The following is a 24,227-nucleotide window of genomic DNA, read 5'->3' on the forward strand; positions in this document are numbered from 1 at the left end:
AAAACCAAGACATGAAGCTAACATCTTACAACCACATAATCTTCGATAAACCAAACAAGAACATACCTTGGGGGAAAGACTCCCTATTCAATAAATGGTGTTGGGAGAACTGGATGTCTACATGTAAAGACTGAAACTGGACTCACACCTTTCCCCACTCACAAAAAGTGATTCAAGATGGATAAAGGACTTAAATTTAAGGCATGAAACAATAAAAATCCTCCAAGAAAGCATAGAAAAAACACTGGAAGATGTTGGCCTGGGGAAAGACTTCATGAAGAAGACTGCCATGGCAATTGCAACAACAACAAAAATAAACAAATGGGACTTCATTAAACTGAAAAGCTTCTGTACAGCTTAGGAGACAATAACCAAAGCAAAGAGACAACCTACACAATGGAAAAGGATATTTGCATATTTTCAATCAGACAAAAGCTTGATAACTAGGATCTATAGAGAACTCAATTAATCCACATGAAAAAAGCCAACAATCCCATATATCAATGGGCAAGAGACATGAATAGAACTTTCTCTAAAGATGACAGGCGAATGGCTAACAAACACATGAAAAAATGTTCATCATCTCTATATATTAGAGAAATGCAAATCAAACCCACCCTGAGATATCATCTAACCCCAGTGGGAATGGCCCACATCACAAAATCTCAAAGCTGCAGATGCTGGCGTGGATGTGGAGAAAAGGGAACACTTTTACACTGCTGGTGGGACTGCAAACTAGTACAACCTTTCTGGAAGGAAGTATGGAGAAACCTCAAAGCACTCAAGCTAGACCTCCCATTTGATCCTGCAATCCCATTACTGGGCATCTACCCAGAAGGAAAAAAATCCTTTTATCATAAGGACACTTGTACTAGACTGTTTATTGCAGCTCAATTTACAATCGCCAAAATGTGGAAACAGCCTAAATGCCCACCAACCCAGGAATGGATTAACAAGCTGTGGTATATGTATACCATGGAATACTATTCAGCCATTAAAAAAATGGAGACTTTACATCCTTCGTATTAACCTGGATGGAAGTGGAAGACATTATTCTTAGTAAAGCATCACAAGAATGGAGAAGCATGAATCCTATGTACTCAATTTTGATATGAGGACAATTAATGACAATTAAGGTTATGGGGGGGAAGCAGAAAGAGGGACGGAGGTAGGGGGTGGGGTCTTGGTGTGTGTCACACTTTATGGGGGCAAGACATGATTGCAAGAGGGACTTTACCTAACAATTGCAATCAGTGTAACCTGGCTTATTGTACCCTCAATGAATCCCCAACTATAAAAAAAAATAAAAATGATAAAGATTTCCCAAATTTGATGAAAATGTGTGCACATCTCAGAATCTCAGTGAACTCTGGCACGTGTTGTTCAGCTTATGTCTGCACAACAGGGCCAATAGGAAATGTCATAAAATGATAATAGGTGTTGAATTGGGATAAGACAAAGAAAGACTGTTATGCTTCAATCCATAAGGTAACAAGTGACCACACATCCAGCCCATAAACAGTGGGCGGACACAGCCTGAACCAAATACCTTAGACGAAGCTTTGCAGCTGTGCCACCCAAACACAGGTCAGAACCAGAGGCTGTGACCTCAGAGTAGGGGACTGTGTGTGCACACGGTGGTACAGACACACAGACATACATAGACACAAACACACAGGCCCCCACGGACACACTCATGGGGAGCCCAGCAATGGGCACACTTCTTTCTTAAGCAGATTCTGGGTTATTGGACTGTGCTCCTTAAGCCTTGGGAGGGGCCCACAGAGCATCCACAGGGGGGTGTTGCTCCTGTGCAGGAAACACTCGCTGTCATCAGGGAACACGGTGACGTTCAGCACAGGAGGTGACAGCTGCTCTGAGTTACTGTCATAAATGGCCTAGGCCTGGGAAGTTCCACCAGGATAAATGAGGGTGGGTAGGATGACAGAAGAGTTCCTGTGGGGTTGTCAGGGCCACGTTCAGGCCCCACCATCTGTAGGACACTCAGAGGAGGCCAGGGTGTTACAGAAAGTCCCCATGTCAGTGTGGTGTGTACAGTGACAGAGAGCAGCTCTGTGTTACAATAAATCCCCTATCCTCCCTCTGTGAGGACCCCACAGTCAAGGGTCTTACAGGGATCCGTGAACACCAGGAAATTTTATCTGAACATTGCACAATATTGGGATTTGGACTGGGCCATCGATTCCAGTTGACATTTTTGATTATCTCTTGAACACAGGAAGGCTGTGTTTAAACCATTTATCCAGGAGGAGACTAAACTCTCCTTCATCACGGTTTCAAATGGAATGACTGTGAGGAAGAGCCCTTGGGTCTCTGTGCATCATGTTCCTCTGATGACCCTCATTAAAGACAACCTTGAATTCAAATGCCACAGACCCTCCAGTCATCCTGAAACCTGGCCAGATGCCCAGGTGACTCTTCATCTCTGCTCCTCGGATGCTCTGTCATCATTCTGGGAAAGGTGAAATGTTTAGGAAAAATGAACAGCACAATATACAGCATGCTCTGGGGAGGCCGAGCCAAGAGGGAAACACGTGTTGACAACAGGGATCACAATTCTGCGTCTCCATTAGTGTCTTTATCATCAGACTGTACTTGGGGAGCTGTCCACAGAGGGCCATGAAGTTTTACCTGCATAGGTTTCCTTGTACATTATGCACAATGAAATAAACATCCCCGTGGGTCAGTGGAACAGGATATGCAGGAGAAGCAGCAGTGAGGAAAGGGCAGGGGTCCAGGGTTAGGAGCCATGTTTCCATGGGAACATCACATGCTTTTGTCCAGGCACAGGAGGGGGAGGTGAGGCCAGAGTCTGGGAAGGAAGGAGGGAGGGAAAAGCTAAATGTGTTGCAGTTTCTTCATGGGGAAGAACATGTGGTATATTTGTAAACAGATAGGGGCATTCACCAGACTCTTCATATGTGGGTTTGAAGTGTCCCTCTCTTTTATAAAGGGATGAACATAATGTGAGGACAAAATGGTGAACAAGTCACACAGAGGGGTTGTGCAGGGCCCAGGTGAGCAGTGACCGGGAGCTGCACTCAGCACCGGGGGCAGAGCAGGCAGAGGACAGAAGGAGGGAGCTGTGCAGACAGTGTGGAACTTAGCACGAGGGGCTCTCAGCTACCCGGAGCAGGGTCCACAGGCCCACAGTGTTAGTGGGGGCCGTGTCTGTTCTCTGTGGGGTTTCCCCACAGGAATTGGAGATGCAGGGGAACACGACATGGGGTTCTTGCTATTTCTCTGCTTTCTCATTTCTGTTTCCATGGAAATCAAAGCACTGCCTGGCACCAAACTCAGCCCATCTGACAAATGTGCAGGTGAGTTCACCTAAATCACAATCCCAGGAAGAGGCACAAGTCTGAGTCCAAGATGACAATTTCTTCTTTGTGGAAATTTTAGTGCAAGATTTGAGTTGATTCAAAGAACTTTTCAATAACAGCTTTGACCTCACAGGCTAGACAACAGAAGATAAACCTTGACTTGAGTCCTGGGGAAGGTGACCAGTAGGATGGACTGGACCCCCTGGACTCCTGCACAGACAGTGCAGAAGGACCTGACTGCCCTCCAGGTATCAAGTAAAAAAACACCATAAGGAGCAAGTGGATGGAGGAGCAGGTTCAGGGGACAGAAGTCAGCTGACATGAGCTGGGGTGAATGTCACTTAATATTCTGTTGAACTAAAAACTTGTGTAATACTCATTGTAATCAAAATATTAAATATCAGGCTCAAAATTCACTGCATGGTTCCTGAATGTCATATATTCCACTGTTCAATGCCAAATTCCTCAAAGAACCTCCTGAGAAAACTGGTGAGGAAAATAATGATGGGTTCATGGGCTCTGAATCTATAGGGGTGTTGATTCTGAATGGGTGGGGCAGTTGGAGGATGCTGAGGAAAGTGTGTCTGAGGATGGAGCAAAAGCCGGACTTTATTTGAGTGCAACATGGCACCATGTGAGCCCCCTGGGTGCAAACATCAGGGTCCACTGTGCTTCTCTTTGCTGTGTCAATCAGCACAGCAATTACCACAGCACAAATCTGAAAATCAAAACACCAGTGCACTCATATCAGTTGAGATGGAATATATTTCCTATAAGAACCATGGTCCTGAAAAAGTACATATATATGTATATATTAAATAACATACCAAGGAAGGAATTTTATATTTGTAGCATCTTCTGAGGAGGCTAACAAATTAAGTTGTCATTTATATACAGTTTTTCACCTCTCATAGTCCAGGATTCCTTTTGCCAGTGAGAATGACATTAATTACACACAAAGTGTCAGAATTGACAGACTGTGCCTTATAAAAAGACAGTGACTTGAGAAGTAGCAGAGACAAGCATGGGGCACTGGGGGACTTCCCTGTGGTCCCTACACACCTGATCAGGGAGGACCAGTCACTCCAAGGAGCCTGGGCCTTTGGCCTGGGCCCTATGTTCAGAGATGGGGACTAAGCAGCTGTGTCCTCTCTGGCCTGGCACAGTCCCCTGAGCAGCGACCTTTGTATGGTCTCAGCAGATGCCTCCTTCCAGGGCTCTCCCAAGGGGCAAAGCCAATCCACCCTTCCTCAGTCTGCAGGGAGAGCTAAGTCCCATCCCAGGGTCATGGAGGGGCTGGGCAGTCGGTGCATGGAAACACGTTTGCATGAGCAGCCCCTTCTGTGCAGAGGATGGGGAGAAAAGGGGGCCTGGAGTAGCCCAGCCCCACTGTGGCGACCATGGCTGTGTCCACTATGGCCTGGGCTCCTGTCCTTCTGGTCCTGTCTCACTGCTCAGGTAGGGACAGGCCTCAGAGGCCAGAAAGAGCCCCTACCCTAATTCTGGATCTTCTTGCAAAGATCTCTGAAAAACATTACCCTGGTCCCTACACCAGCACCACTGAGCATTTGTTTTTCCAGGTTCCCTCTCCCAGCCTGTGCTGACTCAGCTGCCCTCCCTTTCTACATCTCCTGGATCATCCGCCAGATTAACCTGCACCCTGAGAAGTGGCATCAATGTTGGTAGCTACAGGATATACTGGCACCAACAAAATCCAGGGAGCCTTCCCCGGTATCTCCTGAGATTCAAGTCAGACTCAGATAAGCACCAGGGCTCTGGGGTCCCCAGCCACTTCTCTGGATCCAAAGACCCCTCGGCCAATGCAGGGATCCTGCACATCTCTAGGCTGCAGGCTGAGGACGAGGCTGACTATTACTGTGCCATATGGTACAACAATGCTTCTCACAGTGACACAAGCAAATGGAGAGGTGAGACAAAAACCTTCTTCTGCTCAGGGCCCCGTCCTATCACAATTTTTAAACTTTGAAATAAATAATATATATACATACACACACACACACACACACACACTCTAATTGGAAGGACCATCAGGCACATAAAGGCTGTACCTTCAATTTTCCATTCATTATTCTGAATTTTGAGAAATGCAAAAAGCAAAAATAGAGCCCTCATGATAACACTGAATTATCACCTGTGCAGCCAAGTTTGCTCAGAAGGTCTCTATCTTAGAGCCTTCTTTCCTCTAGAAAGAAGAAAAATTATTCATTTCTATCTTACCTCTAGATCAGAACCTGAGGATCATCCCATAAAGTCAACAGGCCTCACTGCTTAGGGCAACAACCAGCATCAGTGGTGAAATCTCCAGCCATTTAGGGTCCACAGTGAGAGTCTGTGGCCTTTCCAGGGAGCCCCCACTCCTCTTATAGGATGTCTGCACCATCACTAACAGGACACTCTGAGTCATCTCTATGAGAACAGTTATTCCTTGCTTAGGACACAGAATCCTTCCAAGGAAAGAAGAGTTTTGACTGTTTCCGAGTACGGTTAGTTAATTTTCAAAACTTAGTCTGTATATGACAGACTAAGAGTATTAGTCTGAGAGTATTAATTAGGGATCCTGCAGAAAATGCCAGCATACTGCAGTAAGGTAAATTGACATGAAGTTAATAAAGAGGTACATTATAATAGTGTGAGCAGAGTGTCTGGAAAGCCTAAGTGAGAGCTGAAACCAAGGCCTACCACAGTGGGGTCACTGGAGTCCCTGCAGGAAGTGGAAAGTGCAGGGGTGGGGGATTCAGAAGAACAAATGTGGTTTCCTGAAGTCCCAAGAGACTCTCCATGATGGCACCTGGGGGCAAACAATCCTACAATACCACACTTCTTCCTCCAGTTGAAAAAAGTCATCAAAGGCAGGTGAACCTGCTAGGACAGTCAGCTGTGTAATGTATAGAAGAGGGATGTGATTCTGTGGCCAGCAGGGGGCATGGCTGGTCTGACTGAGAGAAAGAGAGATTGAGGGAGAGAGAGAACACCAATGTGTCCCCTCTAGTGCAATGGCTGAGCATCCCCTTGCGGGACTGGGTGTGATGACTCTCCTGCAGGTGAGACTGCTCCAGCCCCATTAAGGTACCTGGTGCATGGACATCCCTTAGCCCATGGGGATGACTCAGAGTTTCTCTTCCTTCTCCACACAATGGATCCTTTCCAACCAAGGTATGGAAAGGAAAGGAATAGGTTGATATTTGCATGAAATTACTCCAAGTATCAGGAATTAAGAAGGACAGGACAGACTCATGTGCCCTGTCAACACTATGGAATTCAGCAGGCTGTGCTGGGCATCCCCAAATGGCTCCATGAGCATTTATTTGTCATCCACACTCCACAGAAGGCCCTGTGAACTATGTGAGCACAGCTCAGAGGCAAGTTCCTGCCCCCACCACCAATGGGCTGACCACTCTTCCCCCCACCCCCAGCCTGTGTGGAACTCCTGAGAGGCTACCTGCTCTTACTGTGGTGACCTGAGGAACAGCAGCAGCAGTAGCAGCAAAGTCAGTCAGCACAATTCATGTCCCTGCCCAGAGTCACCAGAGCACTGAGGAGGGAAGATGAGGACATGGACCTTTTCATGTAAAGGGAGTTGTAGGGTGCCCAGAGAAGAGACCAGACAGATTACAGATAAAAAGCATGTGAGCCCACAGAGCTGCCACTGGACAACACTGAGCTGAGACTGGACTGCCTTTGACCAGGTCAGTCTTCCCACAGATTCTCTGAGTCTATCCAGCTGCCTCCCACCCTCATCCATTCATCCCACCACCTTCTGCAAGTTCCTTAGGCCTCCCCAGGAGGGCAGGGCTCTCTATGCAGACCCCGTGATGGCTTCTCCTCTGCCAAGATCACCCCTCCCTCTCCTGGTATCCTCCCCATGTCACCTTTTCTGCTTCCCCAAGGGACCTGAAATCTCCGCGCTCTTACCCCCTCAGTGTCATTCACCAGCTCCTCCCAGCACTGACACCCCTGTAATTCTCGGGCACATGAGGAGCATCCTGACTTCCCCTGGGGACATTAAAGATGTAAGGCTAAGTTTCCTAGGAGCAGTGGACAGAGCGTTCACACAGTTATGGAGGGCAGTGAAACCAGTGCTCAGAATAAATCTTATACCTATAAATGCCAACATTAGAAACAATAAGGATCTGAAATTAACAATCTAACTTTTCACCTTTAAGAAATAAAAACAGACAATTTTACAGCAACAATCTAGTTAAACTACAGGCAATAGACAAATTCCTACACATACTGAAGCTACCATACCTGATTCAATGTAAAATAAAACATCTAGAAAGATGTAAACAGATACGTTAAATGGAATTAGTTGTTAATACATTATATCCCAACAGGGGAAAGCCTAAGACCAGACAGCTTTCCTGGTGAACTCTATGACACAGTTAAAGAGCAACATCCAATCCTTCTCAATCTCTTCCAGGATACAGTGAAGATGATGATATATCCTAACTGATTCCATTAATCCAGCATTACCCTGATACAAAGGGGAGACCAAGATACTGCAAGAAAAATAATTCCAAAGCCAATATCCCTTATGAATGAAGATGCAAAACCTCAAGAAAATAGTAGCAAACTGAATCCAGCAACGTATTAAAAGGATCGTGTGCTATAAACAAGCAGGATGTGACCAGGAATACAAGGCTGGTTCAATACAAGAACATCCGACATCATAATACACATCCATGGAATGATGACTTGGGGAATAGATCATACGAGTGGATGGAGAAAAGAAACTGACAATAATAAACACCCTTTTTATGATACCCCCCCTTGATAGACTAGGGACAGAAAGTAACTTACACAACATTATAATTCCACAATATTATATAAACAAACAAACAAACAAACAAAAACTTTAGTTGGAACTCAGGCAGCTAAAATTATACTCAGTGGTGAATGACTGAAACGGTTTCCCACTGATATTCAGTAGAAAGATAAAAATATTTTTTTTTACCATTTTGATTGAACATGGTATTGAAAGTCATATCCAGAAAAATTAGGAAAGAATATCAAATAAAAGTGACTCATGGTGGAAAGAAAGACATAAAAACATTTCCATCCAAAGATGACAGTTACATATTCCTGCAAAATTCATTTAAAATTAGAGTTAAATGAATTCAGGGAACTCTCAGGTTAATGAACAAACATGCAGAATTGACTTGTATTTCTACATATTAACAAAAAATAATTCAAATGAAGGATTAAGAAAACATTTCTATTATGATACCATTATATAATCCTTAAAAATAATTTTAAGGAAGGAAGATGAAGTCATGCTCCTTGAAAAATATCTGTTAAAGAAATTAAAGATCACTTAAACAAATGGAATTCATGGGTTATATATCTTATTATTGTTAAGTTGTTCCCCTGTATCCATGGGACCTTGTTTCCAGGACTACATGTAAATAGCAAAATCCACAAGTGCTCAAGGGAGAGTATTTACCTATAACCTAAGCACATTCTTTCATATGCTTAAAATCATCTCCAGACGGGTGGCACCCATAGCTCAGTGGGTAGTGCACCGGCCACATACACCAAGACTGATGGGTTCGTACCCAGCCTTGGCCAGCTGAACAACAATGACAACTGCAACAACAACAACAACAACAACAACAAAGAAATAGCCAACTGTGTGGCGGGCACCTGTAGTCCCAGCTACTATGGAGACTGAGGCAAGAGAATTGCTTAAGACCATGAGTTTGAGGTTGCTGTGAGCTGTGATGCTGCAGCACTCTACCTAGCGCTATAAAGTGAGACTATCTCAAAAAAAAAAGTCATCTCCAGACTATAATACCTTACCCAGTGTAGAATCTATGGTCACAGGTATGCTGTATTTCATGTGTAGTATTGTGCATTGTTGTGCATCTTCACTGTTTCTTCAAACTCTTTCTGACTGTGGCTGGTTGGATCCATAGATGTGGAGACCTGGACGTGGAGGGCTGACTGTGCACCAAAGGCAACCACAGACTCACCAGCGTCTCTACAAGTTCCATGTGCTGTTGTGGTTGCTGCTCCACAGATAAACAGAAAGTGACCTAAAATTGACATGGAATAGCAAGGATCCCAGTTACCATTGTCTTATAGAAGAAGAACAAAATTGCACTTCAGAATTTCAAAATTTAGTATAACCCTACATTAATCAAAATGGTGCAGTACAGGCATAAGGATAGCTGTGTAATTAATTAGGGTATTATTGAGAGCTCAGAAATTATACATCTCTAGACAATTGAACATACAGGATGAAATAATAGGTTCTCCAGCTTCTCTGGAAATTCTGCTGAAAGAACTGGATATATACATGAAAAATAATAACTATGGCCTTCCACCTTAGAAAACATTCAAAAACAAACTCAAAGTGTAGTAAAGATCTAAATGCAATAGTTGTAAGTATAAAACACTTTGAACAAACATAAAACTATAAAAGCTTAATAAATATGGATATTGGAATGGGTTATGAGATATGACACCAAAAGTATAACCTACAAAACTTTTGAATTTGATTTGATGATTTTTTTTTTTTTGACAGTGTTTCACTATGTCACCCTCCATAGAGTGACATGGCATCACAGCTCATAGCAACGGGCTTAAGCAACTCTGTTGCCTTAGCCTTCCAAGAGGCTGGGACCACAAGTGGCCACCACAATGCCTGGCTATTTATTTGTTGCAGTTGTCATTGTTGCTTAGCTGGCCCAGGCAGGTTCAAACCCGCCACCCTTGATGCATATAGCTGGTGCGGTAACCACTTTGCTACAAGCGCTGAGCCTTGATGAAAATTTTTAAGTGTTTGTCAATGGACATGATCAAAGAGATAGAAAGTCAAACACCAACAGAAGAAACACATGCTGATCACATATCTGAGAAGGCTCTAATATCTCACCTATAATAGAAAGTCTCACAACTGAACATGAAAAGGCAACCACCCTGTCATGGCGCAGCATGGGCAGAGGGAAAGCAAAGCCAGCATCCTAGGCCTTTCCAACTAACAGGTCTTGGCTGGGCTCTCGCTGTCCTTTGTGGTTCTGGTGAGCTGACCCCACAACAAATCCACAGTGGAAGAAATGGCCACAGAGTAAACTACCGAGGAGGCCCCATCACTGAAGTCAGGGCTTAGCCAAGGTCAGCAGCTGTCCTGTGGAGGAGGCACCAGCCAGTGAACAGGTCCCTCTGCCTGAGGAGGGCAGCAGACAAGAGGTGGGGAGCCCAGTGCTCTCCCCAGGGTCCTCTGTTTGGCATCCCAGACCTGAGCGAATCCATACCTGGGACAGCAGGGGGCGCTATGGGGCTGCCCGACTGGAAACCAGCCACCTGCTCTCTGCTGGGGGCCTGGTGCTCACTGTCCCGGGGGACAGACTGGCTGCTTAATCTCAGCGCCAGCCCTGGGGAGGCTCAGGCCAGGCCCTGCCAGCCTCATGCACAGAAGCTTCCGTGCCCAGGGATTGGGAGGCCATTTGAAGGGAAGGGAATGATTTGCATGAAAAGCCCTCTCAGTCCCCACAGTGGGGAAGTAGGTACAAGAGACAGGGGAAGCTCTGAGGCAGCTTTGGGCCCTCAAGAATCAGAGCTGGCAGGAATCTCCACCATGGCCTGGGCCCCTCTCCTGCTCACCTTTCTCACTCTCTGCCAGGTGACAGGCCCTTGGAAGCAGAAGTGCCTGGGTGGGGAGGACACCTGCGGTGATTTCTCCCTTTCATTTTGAGAGCATGTGGTGGACACTGACTCCAGACTCATCTCTCTGTGTCTCCACCTCTTCTGTTCCAGGGTCCTGGGTACAGTCCAGACTGACACAGGAAGCTTTGGTGTCAGGGTCTATGAGACAGGTGATCACTCTGTCCTGCTCTGGAAACAGCAACAATGTTGGAAGGTATGGTGTGAGATGGCACTAGCAGATTTCTCGTGGTGCCCCCAAAACTGTGATGCTCAGCACTTCTTTGCCCTCAGGGATCCCTGATCACTTCTCTGGTTCCAAGTCTGGAAACATGGCCTCCCTGACCATCTCGGGCCTTCAGGCTGAGGACGAGGCTGATTATTACTATTTCACATGGGACAGCAGTCTGAATGTTGACACAGTGCTCCAGACTCATGGGGAACTGAGACAAAAACCTGCCCCTGCTCCCCGGTGATCACCCTCACGACTGCCTGTGACAAACCCCAGCCTAGAGCCTGACTGTGACCAGCCCTGAAGTGTCCACATCTGGGGATCTGATTCTCAGATCACAGACATGTTTAGAGGGTCAGCGACCTTCCCATGTCAGTGACTTGCTGTCTTTCTTATTGTTTTTCTGAAAACATCTTTTAAAGCACATCACAAATAGCATACATTTATAAGCTTCAATTTCTTTAGTATGTACAGTGTTGTACAACCAATGACCATAATATAAATGTGAATATTTCCATTATTCTACAAAGAAACAATTATTATGGTAATAGCCAGTATTATTATAACTTTGAGCTAAAAATCCAATTTTTGTTTTTTCCATAATTTAAGGAAATAATGCATTAAAATGTTTATTGGTCCACTTGTTTGGAATTGTACTTCATAAAATTTTAATTTAGTGGTATCAGCACTTCATTCCTTTTTATTGCCAAAAAACACTCCACAGTATGGATATTCTAAGGTGGTTTAACTATTTATCATTTGGGGATTTGGGTGCTAAGCCTTTTGATTTTATGAGCAATGTCACTGTAAATACTGGTATACATATGTCTTCATTTATCTTGGGTGTCTAGTAGGGGTGAAATTTCAGAGTGACATAGTAACTCTTTTTAGGAAAATGTTTGCTTTCCAAAGAGGCTGCACCAGTTTACATCTCCATGACTAACAAGTGAGTGTTTCAATTTCTCCACATTCTCAGCAACATCTGCTATTATCTGTAATTTTGTTTATAGCCACCCTGATGGGACTGCAGTGGAACCTCATTCTAAAACTTATTGCATTTCCCAGTAGCTGATGGTGTCAGGAATCTTTTCATAATCTTGATTCTAATTATGAATAAGCCAGGAAGGTCTGAGGCTCTTCTTGAGTCCCTGACTTCAAAACACGTTAGATTGAGGTATTGTTGAAATTACACACTGAGCCTGCTCACCTCCATGAGCATAAAATTCATGTTCAAGAACAGATCTCCTTCTAGAGACAATAGAGTGGACAGAACGAGGCCCATCCACCCAGGCCAGGCTCAGGAGACACAGCATCTTGTAGACTTCACCTGTGCCAGTCAAAATGCCCCAGGGCTACACTGGGTTCCAGGTCTGTTCTAGAGCCTGTCACTCAGTCACCACAGGGGACACACGCAGGTCCAGAGATGTCCCCTGTAGCCTCTGCAGACAATGTTCCAGTGGAACCAGGATTTGTGGAGGGACTTGCTGTAATGCACACAGGAAATCATCATTATTAACCACAGGCCCACACAATGCCTCTACTGAATCATGTGGCAAAGAGTACAAAACAATATTCCGTGAAAAATTAAAATTCCTTTAAGTGGAATAAAATGAGACAAAATGAATGTAAACAGTTAGCACTATTGCTAGAACACATAGAAGAAACTTTCATTAACAATTCGGAAAGAACTTGATATTGAGCAGCCTTAGAACAGCTGTCAGGTACCAAGTTGCAAACCCAGTAGGCTCCAGGTCCCAGCAAAAGCATGTGTCGTGCAGAATTGCCTCTAAGTTCTATACATAGTGAGATTCCAGATAAGGAAACTATTTTCATATAAATTTAAAACAACAAACAGCCCAGAACTGACAGCATAGTACAGAAAGCTTTTAACCTCTCATGAACAATCTGAGAACTGGATAACAGCTTTTTAAAACTACTTCAGTCCTTAGGTGTCAAGTGGTGCAAGGCTGGGATCTTTGACAGAAAATAGAAGGTGACATCAGTCTTGTTCTCTGTGACTCTTATTGGAAACGGGACAAGCCAGGGAACCTCCCTGGTATCACCTGAGATGCAGGTGAGTTCCAGGGCTGAGGGTCCCTGACTCTCCCCTGGATCCGGGGAAGCCTAGGCCACTACTGGATGCAGCTCATCTCAGGGCTTCGACGTGGGGATGAGGCTGTAATGAAACAAGCCTGTTTCTCACAGTTTCCTAAGTGAGGTTTTATCTGCAAACTAAAATATTTTGAGTATGGAGCCAGTGATAAGCAGGTGACAGTGAGGGACTGGACAGAGATTTATTCTGTGTGGGGAGGGGAATGGGTGAAAGACAAATGGGCAAGGGAGCTGGCAGAGGAGGGGACTTCAGACCAGAGACCTGATCTGTGAAAGGAGAAGGGGGAGGACGGGCAGGGCGGGGCTCAGACCACCTTGCTGCTCCCTGCAGCTTCTCCTAGGGGGAGGTCTCAGGGGCACCAGCCTCTGCTGCTGTGTCCACCCTCAGGACGGGGCTGTGTCCTCCTCCTCTGCCTGCTCCTCCACTGGAGCCTGAGTGAACTCAACGTTGAGGTGTCTCGAGGCTTTGGAGCCTTTGCCACCCACAGGCCCTGCAGCCACTGAGACACCCCTCTACTGAGCTGTCTGCTGGGAGGCAGGGTCTGTGGAAGACTTGACTCCTTGCAGCCCACTTCTCTTGGGTCACACTGAAGTCTTCTGGCCTGGGGCATCCTCTGGAACCATCTCCAACCTTCTTCAATGCTGGATTCTCCTGCTCCAGGGATCTAGGCCTTGTCCCTAAACTGTTCCAACCCTGGCATCTAACACGTGATAGGCCTTCCTAAATATTTGTGTAAAGAATGAATAATTCACCCTACATTCCTCCAAGATCATTTTTTTTTCTGAGTCAGAGTCCCACTCTGTCGCCCTCAGTAGAGTGCTGTGGTGTCACAGCTCACAGCAACCTCAAGGTCTTGGGCTCAAGCGATGCTCTTGCCTCTGCATCCCAAGTAGCTGTGACTACAGGTACCCACCACCAGGCCTGACTAGTTTGAGATGATTATTTTAATACCCACATTATCTATAGGAAAGTAAATGAGTTTCTGTAGCCTTGATTGTTTCAGAATTGTGCTGGGGACAAACTTAGGAGATGCAGTAGCTTGGAAAACTCTGCTTGAGTAAGTTTTCACCATTGTTTTACCTGTGCCTAGGAGTCTTTGGGAACTCAGAAAACTTCCTTGTACTGACACTTGTTCTCAGAATTAACCCAAGGGGGGGCATTTGAAACATGCAGGGACTCAGGCTGAGACAGTTAGGGGCTTTTAGGGGTCCTTATGCTGGTTATTACATTCTCACTTGTCTTCTTGGGAGTCAAATCCTTGATTCATCTGTGTTGCTGTGAAGGGGCTGATATTTAGGGCTGGGCAGGGAACACTTATTTTTTTCAGGCTCAGGTGAGCTTAGATGTCAGATTTTTACTTTCAGGCACAAACTCTCTGAGCCTCAGCAAGGTCATGAACAAAGCAGTTTTAACCATTTTGGATGGCTCCACTCTGGCTAAGGAGCACACACCTCATTTTCCTCTCTAGACAAAAAACTGCAGTAAAGACTTTATAACCTTGTTTAAGGCGAGGGTTTGTATTTAGAACACTTTTTTAGTTTGCAAAGGTATTTTTTTTTTTTATCTACCAAGTTCTGATTAAAATATCTTTTAGGGCCAATTATTTACCCTTAGAAAAAGGAAACTTTTTTTTATTTTTATTTTTTATTAAATCATAGCTGTGTACATTGATATAATCATGGGGCATCATTCACTAGCTTCACAGACCATTTACCAAGTTTCACATATACCCTTGTAAGATGCACCGCTGGTGTAATCCCACCGAATACGGGTAGAAACACTAGCAAAAATGAAGTTCTAATTGTTGAATAAGGCAACAATGGGAAATTATATTGACACTATAAAAATGAAGAAAGAAAAGAAAAATCTATAGAGAAATAGTTGAAATGAAAAACAAAACATCAACAACAATAATAACAACCGATAAAAATGCAGTATATATCTCTTGATGAATATTGTCTGGGCAATAGGCGATCTACTGGGGTATGAGCTGTTAATCACAATGCTGATATGCCTGTATGAGATGGAGCCTGGAGGCCTCTGCTGATTCTCAAACCCTGCAGGGTTGAGAGCCTAAAGCGGAGACCCTAAATTTCTCCTCATCCCAAGTCAAAGGCACTTTCAACTGCTAAACTTAGCTAAGCAGAAGCTTTCCCAGGAAAGTGATTGTCACTGGGATCACTCCTGAAGTGGCTATCCACTTACCCAGTGTGCCAAAACCAATCTCACTTATGCCCCTGAGGGCTAAGGCTGCAAGGCATCTCAGTCCCTGCCTTTAGGCTGCTCAGTCACTAGATTACTAGCTCCCACCTGAACCTTTCTCTGCAACCCTGAGGGAAGAACTTGATGGGGTACTTCTCTCACAATGGCGCCATTTGGACCACAGATGAACACTATTAGCTCAGTCTGAGGCCCTAGACAATGCTCAAAGTCCTCCACACTTTCGTCTAAGTTCTCCCAAAGTAATTCAATTGAGTTCCAAGTCCAAAAAAAACAAAGCAGCTTACAGTTAAGGCCTTCCCTGTTTGCAATCTCACTGCCGCTTTACTTACAGCTGCCAGTAGGATTAGACCGAATGAACACACACAATCACTTGCCAGTTTTCCACTGCTTTTGTGCTCCTCCTGTGGTCCAGAAGGCTCTTGCTGACTCCTTGTGTCCTCGAAGGGATGTTTATGGTCAGATCCCACAAGCCAGAGATGCCTGGAGTCTTGTCTCCCCAGACTCATCATGCCCGGTTGCAAGGAAGCTGTTACTTGGCCGCCATCTTGCTCCTCTTCCCCAGTTTTTATTTTTTTTCCCAAACAGATAGAAATGTTTGATGAAACGTTTCTTTTTTTCCCTTGGTGTACAGCCCTTCACCTTTCTGAGCCTATTCTGCAGTTCACTGTGACCAGGAGACTGAGCTCTGGCCAATGGAATGTGGGTAGAAAGTGGGAACTCCATTTAGACCTGATGCATAAAAGCCTCATGCTGCCATCCTCACTGATCTTTCCCCTTGTGTTTGGTGCAGATGACCATGCACTGGGAAAGCCTGTTTTAAAGGTGGGGCTATGATAGAAGAAACTGTGATCCCCAAATCACTGCCAATCAGGAAAAAAACACCCATTTAGGTTTTGGAGAGAGAGAAATGATCTCCTATTTATGGTGTTAAAACACTGAGGCTATAGATACCAGGTTACCTGAACTAATCTAAGAGAAGATTTTTCCAACATTATTTACTGAAAATTCATCCAGTCACCACTAATTGCAAATGCTTTATTTATGTATGTATTTATTCATTGATTTGTTTTAGACAGAGTGTCACTCTCTTTCCCAGGCTGCAGTGCCATGTTACCACCAGCTGTGGGGGGAGCTTACGTCAGAAAAGGCTGGGCTCACCCATCCAGACAAGTGAGGTCTTCGAGGTGCCCAACCCACCTGTCAAGAAACCTGCACGTGGAGCCACATCAAGGCCAGGCACACCCATCCAGACAAGCGAGGTCTTCAAGGTGCTCAGCCCGCCTGTCAAGAAACCTGCACATGGAGCCAGGCACACCCATCCAGACAAGCGAGGTCTTCAAGGTGCCCAGCCCGCCTGTCAAGAAACCTGCACATGGAGCCACCCCCAGTGCCACCTTCCATCAGAACACCACCACCACTGGAGTGGGCACAACCGGCAGCAGCATCTCCATTAGAGCATCCTCAACACCCACCCAAGGCTTTGTGGGAGGTGGGCTTGTCGTGTCTCCAGCCCCTGTATTGCCCATTAATGCAGGATTCAAGAATACAGGTGCTTGGCTGCAAATGAAGGTCAGAAGGAGGCTCACCTCTAAAAAGTTGCCTTTGTCCCTTGACTCTGGTCCCCCAGCACCTTTCCCAAATCTGGACCATGGCACCTATTAGAAAGAGCCTTTTACCCTTTGATTTATGTGAAGGAAATCTGCTTCAGATCTTTGGATTCAGCCACCAGCAGGGCAGTGGCATCCCTGGTGCCCTTTGCCTTCTCCTGGGGGAAATACCTGCCTTGGGGGAAGGGAAGGCTGGTTATAGCAGGGCAGAGCCAGGGACCTTTACTTAGACAATCTCACTGGTGAGGCTGCAGAACATTCTGTACATTCAGTTCACTCACTTCCCTAACTCTTGCTTAGTGTGTAACCTTACTCAGGTGGCCTCCATGCCCACCTTTGCCGTGACAGCCATCTTTGCTGGCAGCTGCAAGGTGCAGCCCACTTGGATGTCTGTGCATTTGATAGGATTGGGAAAGACTTCTTATTTCTAAAACATTTCCTTACTTGGCTTGGCTATCAGAAGTGGCTCTCTTCCCTGAGTTCCCTTAGGGCAGTGGTTCTCAACCTTCCTAAAGCCGTGGCCCTTTAATACAGTTCTTGTAGGTCACGACGCACAGGTTGAGAACCACTGCCTTAGAGGACTCTTTCTCCATTTCCTGCTGCTTTGTCCCTTGTAGGATATAATCACAGTGTGTGCTGCCTTTGTCATTTTTTATCCTTTATATTCTGAGTCAATGCCTCATCTCCCAACCTCTCTGCCACCTGGCCCCTAAAGGCTTGCTGGCAAAAAACTGTTAGCATGGCAGAGCCAGGGTGAGCCACTTCCCTCCATGAGGGCAAAGCTCTCATCTTAGAGCAGACAGGACACCCACGCCTGCTGTCAGCTGCCTCCTACCCCACCTCCCTGGTGGCCTCATGGGGCCGTTGTCTGCCTCTCCAAGATGATATGTAGGAGGCCTTGTCCTGTTACTTGTCTGATGCTCCTGCCTATGTTTGAGGAGAAATTGAATTGTATGAGTGGCGGCATTTTGGGACTTAACTGCTTCAAGTTTTCTGGGGCCGAGCTATCTGAAGGTGGACAGTACAACCACTTTCTGGCTGCAAGTGCTGACCCTGAATTTCAAAAGGTTTTTGCCTTTAAGGGCTGGCAGACCTGGACCGTGGGGGTGGGGAGGCGGGGAGTAAATACTTTCCAGTGACAGCTGGGTGCCCATAAATTTGAAGCAGGTAAGCCTGACACTTTCAACATGCCAAAACAAATACAATTCAATTCTTCCCCAAACATTCATAGGCATGAGCGTCACACAAATATCACAGGACAAGGCCACCCACATATAATCTCGGAGAGGCAGACAATGGCCCCATGAGGCCACCAGGGAGGTGGGGCGAGGAGGCAGCAGACAGAGGGCCTGGGTGTCCTGCCGGCTCTAAGAGCTTTGCCTTCCTGGAGGGAAGTAGCTCACATCTGGCTCTGCCATGCTAACAGTCTTTTGCCACCAAGCTCTTAGGGGCCAAACTTCCAGAGAGGGCTGGAGATGAGACATTGATTGAGAAATGGCAGGAGGAAAATGGCAAAGGCAGCACATACTGTGGTCTCCAAGATAAAGCTGAACTTCAAGATCATTTTCAAACAATGAAATCCTACAAGGGATGAGGGAGTGTTACCCTCCACTTATGAGACCTCACTGGGGGCTACCTCACCCACACTCTAAGTTACAAAATCTACCCTAATGAGCCATACTTTCAGGCTGTATCTTAGTGATTTCCCCTCCAAGAGCCCTGTCCAGACATTTCCCCTTTCCTGCTTTATACTACAACCAGATGCTTAGGCCCAGGAGCCCCACTGTCATGCCCACCCTCTTTGGGACAAGAGTGAATATGAGTGTCATGCCAACTTTTCTGAAGATGGTTCTACAGTTGGGATTTTGCCCATCACCTGTTAAGAAGACCAACATTTGGGGTCACATACTAATTTAGAGTATAGTTTCTTAACACTATTTTCATTGTTTTAAGGTGTTTACTATATTTCTTTGAAAGCTGAGGATGCTGAATGATCTTAAGTGAAATGTTAATACCTTTTATTTTGATGTATTAGAATTTAGGGTTATAAAATCATAATAGCTGTTGTTAAAACAACAAGAAAAATACCTGTGTTTAGGTTGTCACAATAAACATTTAAGGAGTTTACATTTTTACTACCAAGTGAAAATAGACATTAAAAGTAAATTTGCCACCTTCACAATTTGCCTAGTTTTAGTTCCATTCATTAACATTTACTTCCTTCAAATATTAATGGCAACCCATTACCAATAATGTATTTTCTCTATTCCTTCCCCACTTGCATTCTAGTCTTCCTATTCTTACTCCCACTTCGGTTGGATGATAGTTTAGTGGAAACCCTGACTATTAATTATCCCTTGTCAAAATCATGGAATATATCACAGGCTTTCCCCTTAACATATAATCTTAAGAATTCCTTAGTACTTAAAAAAAGTTTACCAATATCCTGGATCTTTTATGTGCCATACCCTGAGTTTTGAGAATAAATCACCTATTAAATACATGTTTAATTTTTTAGTCTTTCTCATTTTTTAAAAGTTTGAAATGACTTTTAAAATCATTTTTATTTTTCGCTAAAGGTTTTCTTTTTTTTTGTTTCCTACACAATGTATCTGTCAAAGAATCAAAGCTGTTTGGGTTTCCCACAATCTAAATTTTGCTCACTGAATATTCTTGGTGTAATTCACGAGTTTGCTCCTTTGACCTTGGCATTTCCTACAAACAGGCAGCTGGATCCTGAGGACTGACCAGACAAAGGTTTGATTCCTTTGACAAGGCCATAGTCTAGAGTATACTAAGTTATTTCATCAGGGGGCATGTAAAGTTTTCTTTCTCTCTATTTAGTATTAGCAACTATCGATGTTCAATGTTTAGATATATTAACTAATTAGGGATTACAAGAAGGTCATATTTTAACTTTTTAAACTTTTTTAAGCTGGATTACACCTCCCCTTACCTATGATGAGATAAACCACTGGCACAAGAGTTCATATCAGAAAGGTAAGATAAATGATTGTTTTCTTCATATGATTAATTTTGTTTTAAGAAACAATTCTCATTATGTTGCCCAGGCTGGCCTCACAATCCCAGACTCACGGTATCTTCCTGCCTCAGCCTCTCGAGTAGCTGAGACTACCGCACATCCCATTGTGGCTGGCCATCTGCCTAATTTTTAAGATAATGAACTGGTTATCATCCTTGGATAAGGATAAATTAATTTTAAAAATTATCATTATAAGCTGATGAATTCAAACATTTTTGAGGGGTTTTAAACCATGGTAATTTATATCTTATCAAAGCCTACACTGTCCCATCTTTGACCAAGATAAAATAGCTTAAAATTGTATCCTAAGGCCTTCTGACAAGAATTCATATTAGTCTTTGATAGCTTCACTGAAATATGGAATGATAAATATTCCAAGCTCATTTTATATATTTCCTGCCCCAGACTTGGAATCATCACCTTCTAAGAAGGCATAGTTTTAGTAGAAAACATTTTAAGATCATTATCTCTCTGGGTGCAATCGCTCACAACTACTGTTTTGGAAAACCAAGGCAGGAGGATTACTTGAGGCCAGCAGTTTGAGATCAGCCTATATAACATAGCAAGACTTCATTTCTACAAAAAAATTAAAAACAAAAAAGCAATAAGGTTAAACGTTAACAATACGGAAATCTGGGTAAAGGATACATAGATGTTAGTACCCTGTTTTCCCGAAAATAAGACAGTGTCTTATTTTAAGGTGTGCTCCCAAAGACGCGCTAGGTCTTATTTTCAGGGGACATCTTATCTTTCCTGTAAGTAGGTCTTATTTTCGGAGGATGTCTTATTTTCGGGGAAAGGGGTATTATTTATTTTTCTAACTTTTTGTGTGTTTGAAATTAACTTCTGATGAGATAAATAATATATACAAATACGTAAAATTTTCTTGCTCTGTTTACTGAAAATATCTAAAAGCAATGACTTAAGACAATAGTAATAACCACTACTAGTTTGCAGGTTATGATTTTTCTTTTTTGGGAGACAAGACCTTGCTCTATTGCTCAGGCTCAAGTACAGTGCATGACAATAGTTCACAGCAGCTGCTAACTCCTGAGCTCAAGCAATCCTCCCATTTCAGCCTCTGGTGTAGCTGGGACCACAGGCTACTGATGCACAAAAAGAAAAATAAACAATACTAACATCTATATATCTGTTATCCAGAGTTGCTCATTGCTAATGTTTAACCTCCTTGTTATAATAAGCTTTCTCTCTATAGATAATACACATGTGTATATATACATTTTTCCTGAAGTATATGAGGATAAATTACATGTAGTATGGTCCTATAACCTGAAGTATACTTCAGCATTGTCTAATAAGTATTTCCTAAGACACAAGGATACACTCTTCTGTTACCATGGTACAACTGTCAATTTCATAAATTTACATTTACATTGAAATTTACACTAATCTACTGTGTATATTCCTTGTTAAATGATCTAATAATGGCCTTTATAATCATTTCTCCCTTCCAGTACAGGATCCAGTCCAGAAGCAGGTACTACCTTTATTATCTCTTTAGATTGTCTCAAAAAAAAAAAAAAAAAAGACTGAGTCTCACTCTATCGCCCTGGGTAGAGTGCTGTGGCGTCACAGCTCACAGCAACCTCCAACTCCTGGGCTTATGCAATTCTCTTGCCTCAGCCTCCCGAGTAGTTGGGACCACAGGCGCCTGCCACAATGCCTGGCTATTTTTTTGTTGCAGTTTGCCCGGGGCCAGGTTTAAACCAGCCACCCTCGGTATATGGGGCTGGCACCCTACTCACTGAGCCGCAGGTGCCGCCCACTCTTTAGACAGTCTTAAACATTTCTACCAGCTTTACTTGTCTCTCAACACATGACCATTTCTTAATCTTTCATGACATTTGATTTTAAAAAAAAATTCCTCATGATTATTTACTCTCAGCTGGAATAACACAAAGTGAGATGTCATATCCTTCTCAGGATCACACCTAGGCATACCATGAGCCTTTCTCCCTCCTTTGATAATGCTGATACTGACCATACAGTCTATGTGCCACTACAATTATCTACTAGAGAAATACTGGTTATTCCCCTCACTTTTGATATGAGAAAGCCATATAAATATCTTGGCTTTATAACCAGTATTTTACACTGGTCATAGTAGGATGATTAGGATCCATCATCATCAGGCCTGTTGTTTAGCAGGCCTGGGCTGGGTTTGAACTCACCAGCCAAGGTATATGTGGCTGGCGCCCTAACCACATCATCCTACTATGACTGGTGTAAAATATAATCAGTAGTAGGCGCCAGAATTGACTAGAAAGAGGCATGAAGGCACTCTCTGGAGTGATGGAGATATTCTGTATCTTGATGAGGTTGGATTATACAGGTCTAGCCCTTTAATAAAACTCATAGAATGTCATATTTAAGAATTATGGGGGGCGGCACCTGTGGCTCAGTGAATAGGGTGCCGGCCCCATATGCCGAGGGTGGCAGGTTCAAACCCAGCCCCGGCCAAACTGCAGAAAAGTACAGAACAAGTGGGCATTTGAGCTTAACTAATGGGCATACATCATTTTTTTTTTTTTTGAAAATTGCGAAACTTGGTAAAGGTAGAATGTAAATGTTTTGGCACAGTAACTGAGATAACGCCGGAAAGGCTATGTTAACCACTGTGATAAAAATGTGTCAAATGGTTTATGAAGCGAGTGTATGATACCCCATGATCATATCAATGTATACAGTTATGATTTAATAAAAAAAAAAAGAAAATGAGGAAGTAGTTTATTAAATGATAACTTTGTACATTGATGCATTTATGGGGTTTAGGGTACTGCTTCGATATACAATGTGAAATGCTTACATTAAACTAAGTAACACATCAAAAAATAAAATAAATAAATAACCGGGCGTTGTGGCGGGCGCCTGTAGTCCCAGCTGCTCGGGAGGCTGAGGCAAGAGAATCACGTAAGCCCAAGAGTTAGAAGTTGCTGTGAGCCGTGTGACGCCACAGGGCGGTACAGTGAGACTCTGTCTCTACAAAAAAAAAGAATTATGGGCAAGGTGGTTCATGCCTGTAATCGTAGCACTCTGGGAGGCCAAGGCAGTTGGAATGCTTGAGTTCACAGGTTCAAAACCAGCCTGAGCCAGAGTAAGATCCCATCTCTAAAAACAGCTGGGCATTATGGCCAGTGCCCATAGTCTTAGCTACTTGGGAGACTGAAGCAAGAGAATCACTTGAGCCTAGAGTTTGAGGTTGTTGTGAGCTATGATGCCACAGTACTCTACCAAGGGCAACATAGTGAAACTCCGTATCAAAAAAAAAAAAAATATATATATATAAATTTCAAAACTGCAAATACTACAAAAAAGAATTATAAATATTGAATTCTGGTTAATAAAATGCATCCAAAAGTGTTTAGGGACATTTGTAACTTCTTATAAAATGCACCAAAAAATAAGATGGATTCATGTAGATACGTAATAAAGGAAAAAGAGAAAAAGTTAACAACTGTTAAATGTAGTTGATGGGTACAAGGGTTCCACGTATAATTCTTTGAACTTTGGCACTTTGGAACTTTGAATGTTTTCATAAAAAATATGGAGATTTTAAAAACCAGGAGTATGAGTGGTTATGTTATGAAGAATACAAATAGTAAGTGGGTAATTATAATTTGGATAATTTTCCCATAGTAGCCTCAATACTTGGATTCAAAAGGGCTGTAATATAGAAAAGAGGGTACATGGATGTTAAGATGGAAAACTGTTAGATGGCTAAACGGTGGTTCTGGTGATGATGAAAACAAGGAAGTCAAAATATATACAAACTTTTAAAAAATGTTATCCCCAGTGTTCTGGAATGGACCTGTAGTATCAGCTACTTAGATGGCATTAGAGGCAGAAAGATCCTTCTAGCCCAAGAGTTGGAGGACAGCCTGGGCAACCTAGTGAGACCCCATCTCAAAAACACTCCACAATGACAAATAACCATTTTATAAGTGAAGAGGGGAAAAAATATTATTTCTAAATTAATATG

The 24,227-nt window shown here is 43.7% G+C and overlaps 1 gene segment (V, D, J or C); it reads left to right on the forward strand.

Moving 5' to 3' along the window:
- The first annotated feature begins 4,759 nt into the window (after positions 1 to 4,759).
- On the forward strand, positions 4,760 to 11,485 carry LOC128579071 (immunoglobulin lambda variable 5-39-like). The segment is given in 3 exon segments: positions 4,760 to 4,802; positions 4,925 to 5,272; positions 11,304 to 11,485. Coding segments are annotated over 3 exon segments (573 nt in total).
- The last annotated feature ends 12,742 nt before the right edge of the window (positions 11,486 to 24,227 follow it).

The sequence above is a fragment of the Nycticebus coucang genome, chromosome Y, assembly GCF_027406575.1.
Source record: "Nycticebus coucang isolate mNycCou1 chromosome Y, mNycCou1.pri, whole genome shotgun sequence".
Lineage (NCBI taxonomy): Eukaryota > Metazoa > Chordata > Mammalia > Primates > Lorisidae > Nycticebus > Nycticebus coucang.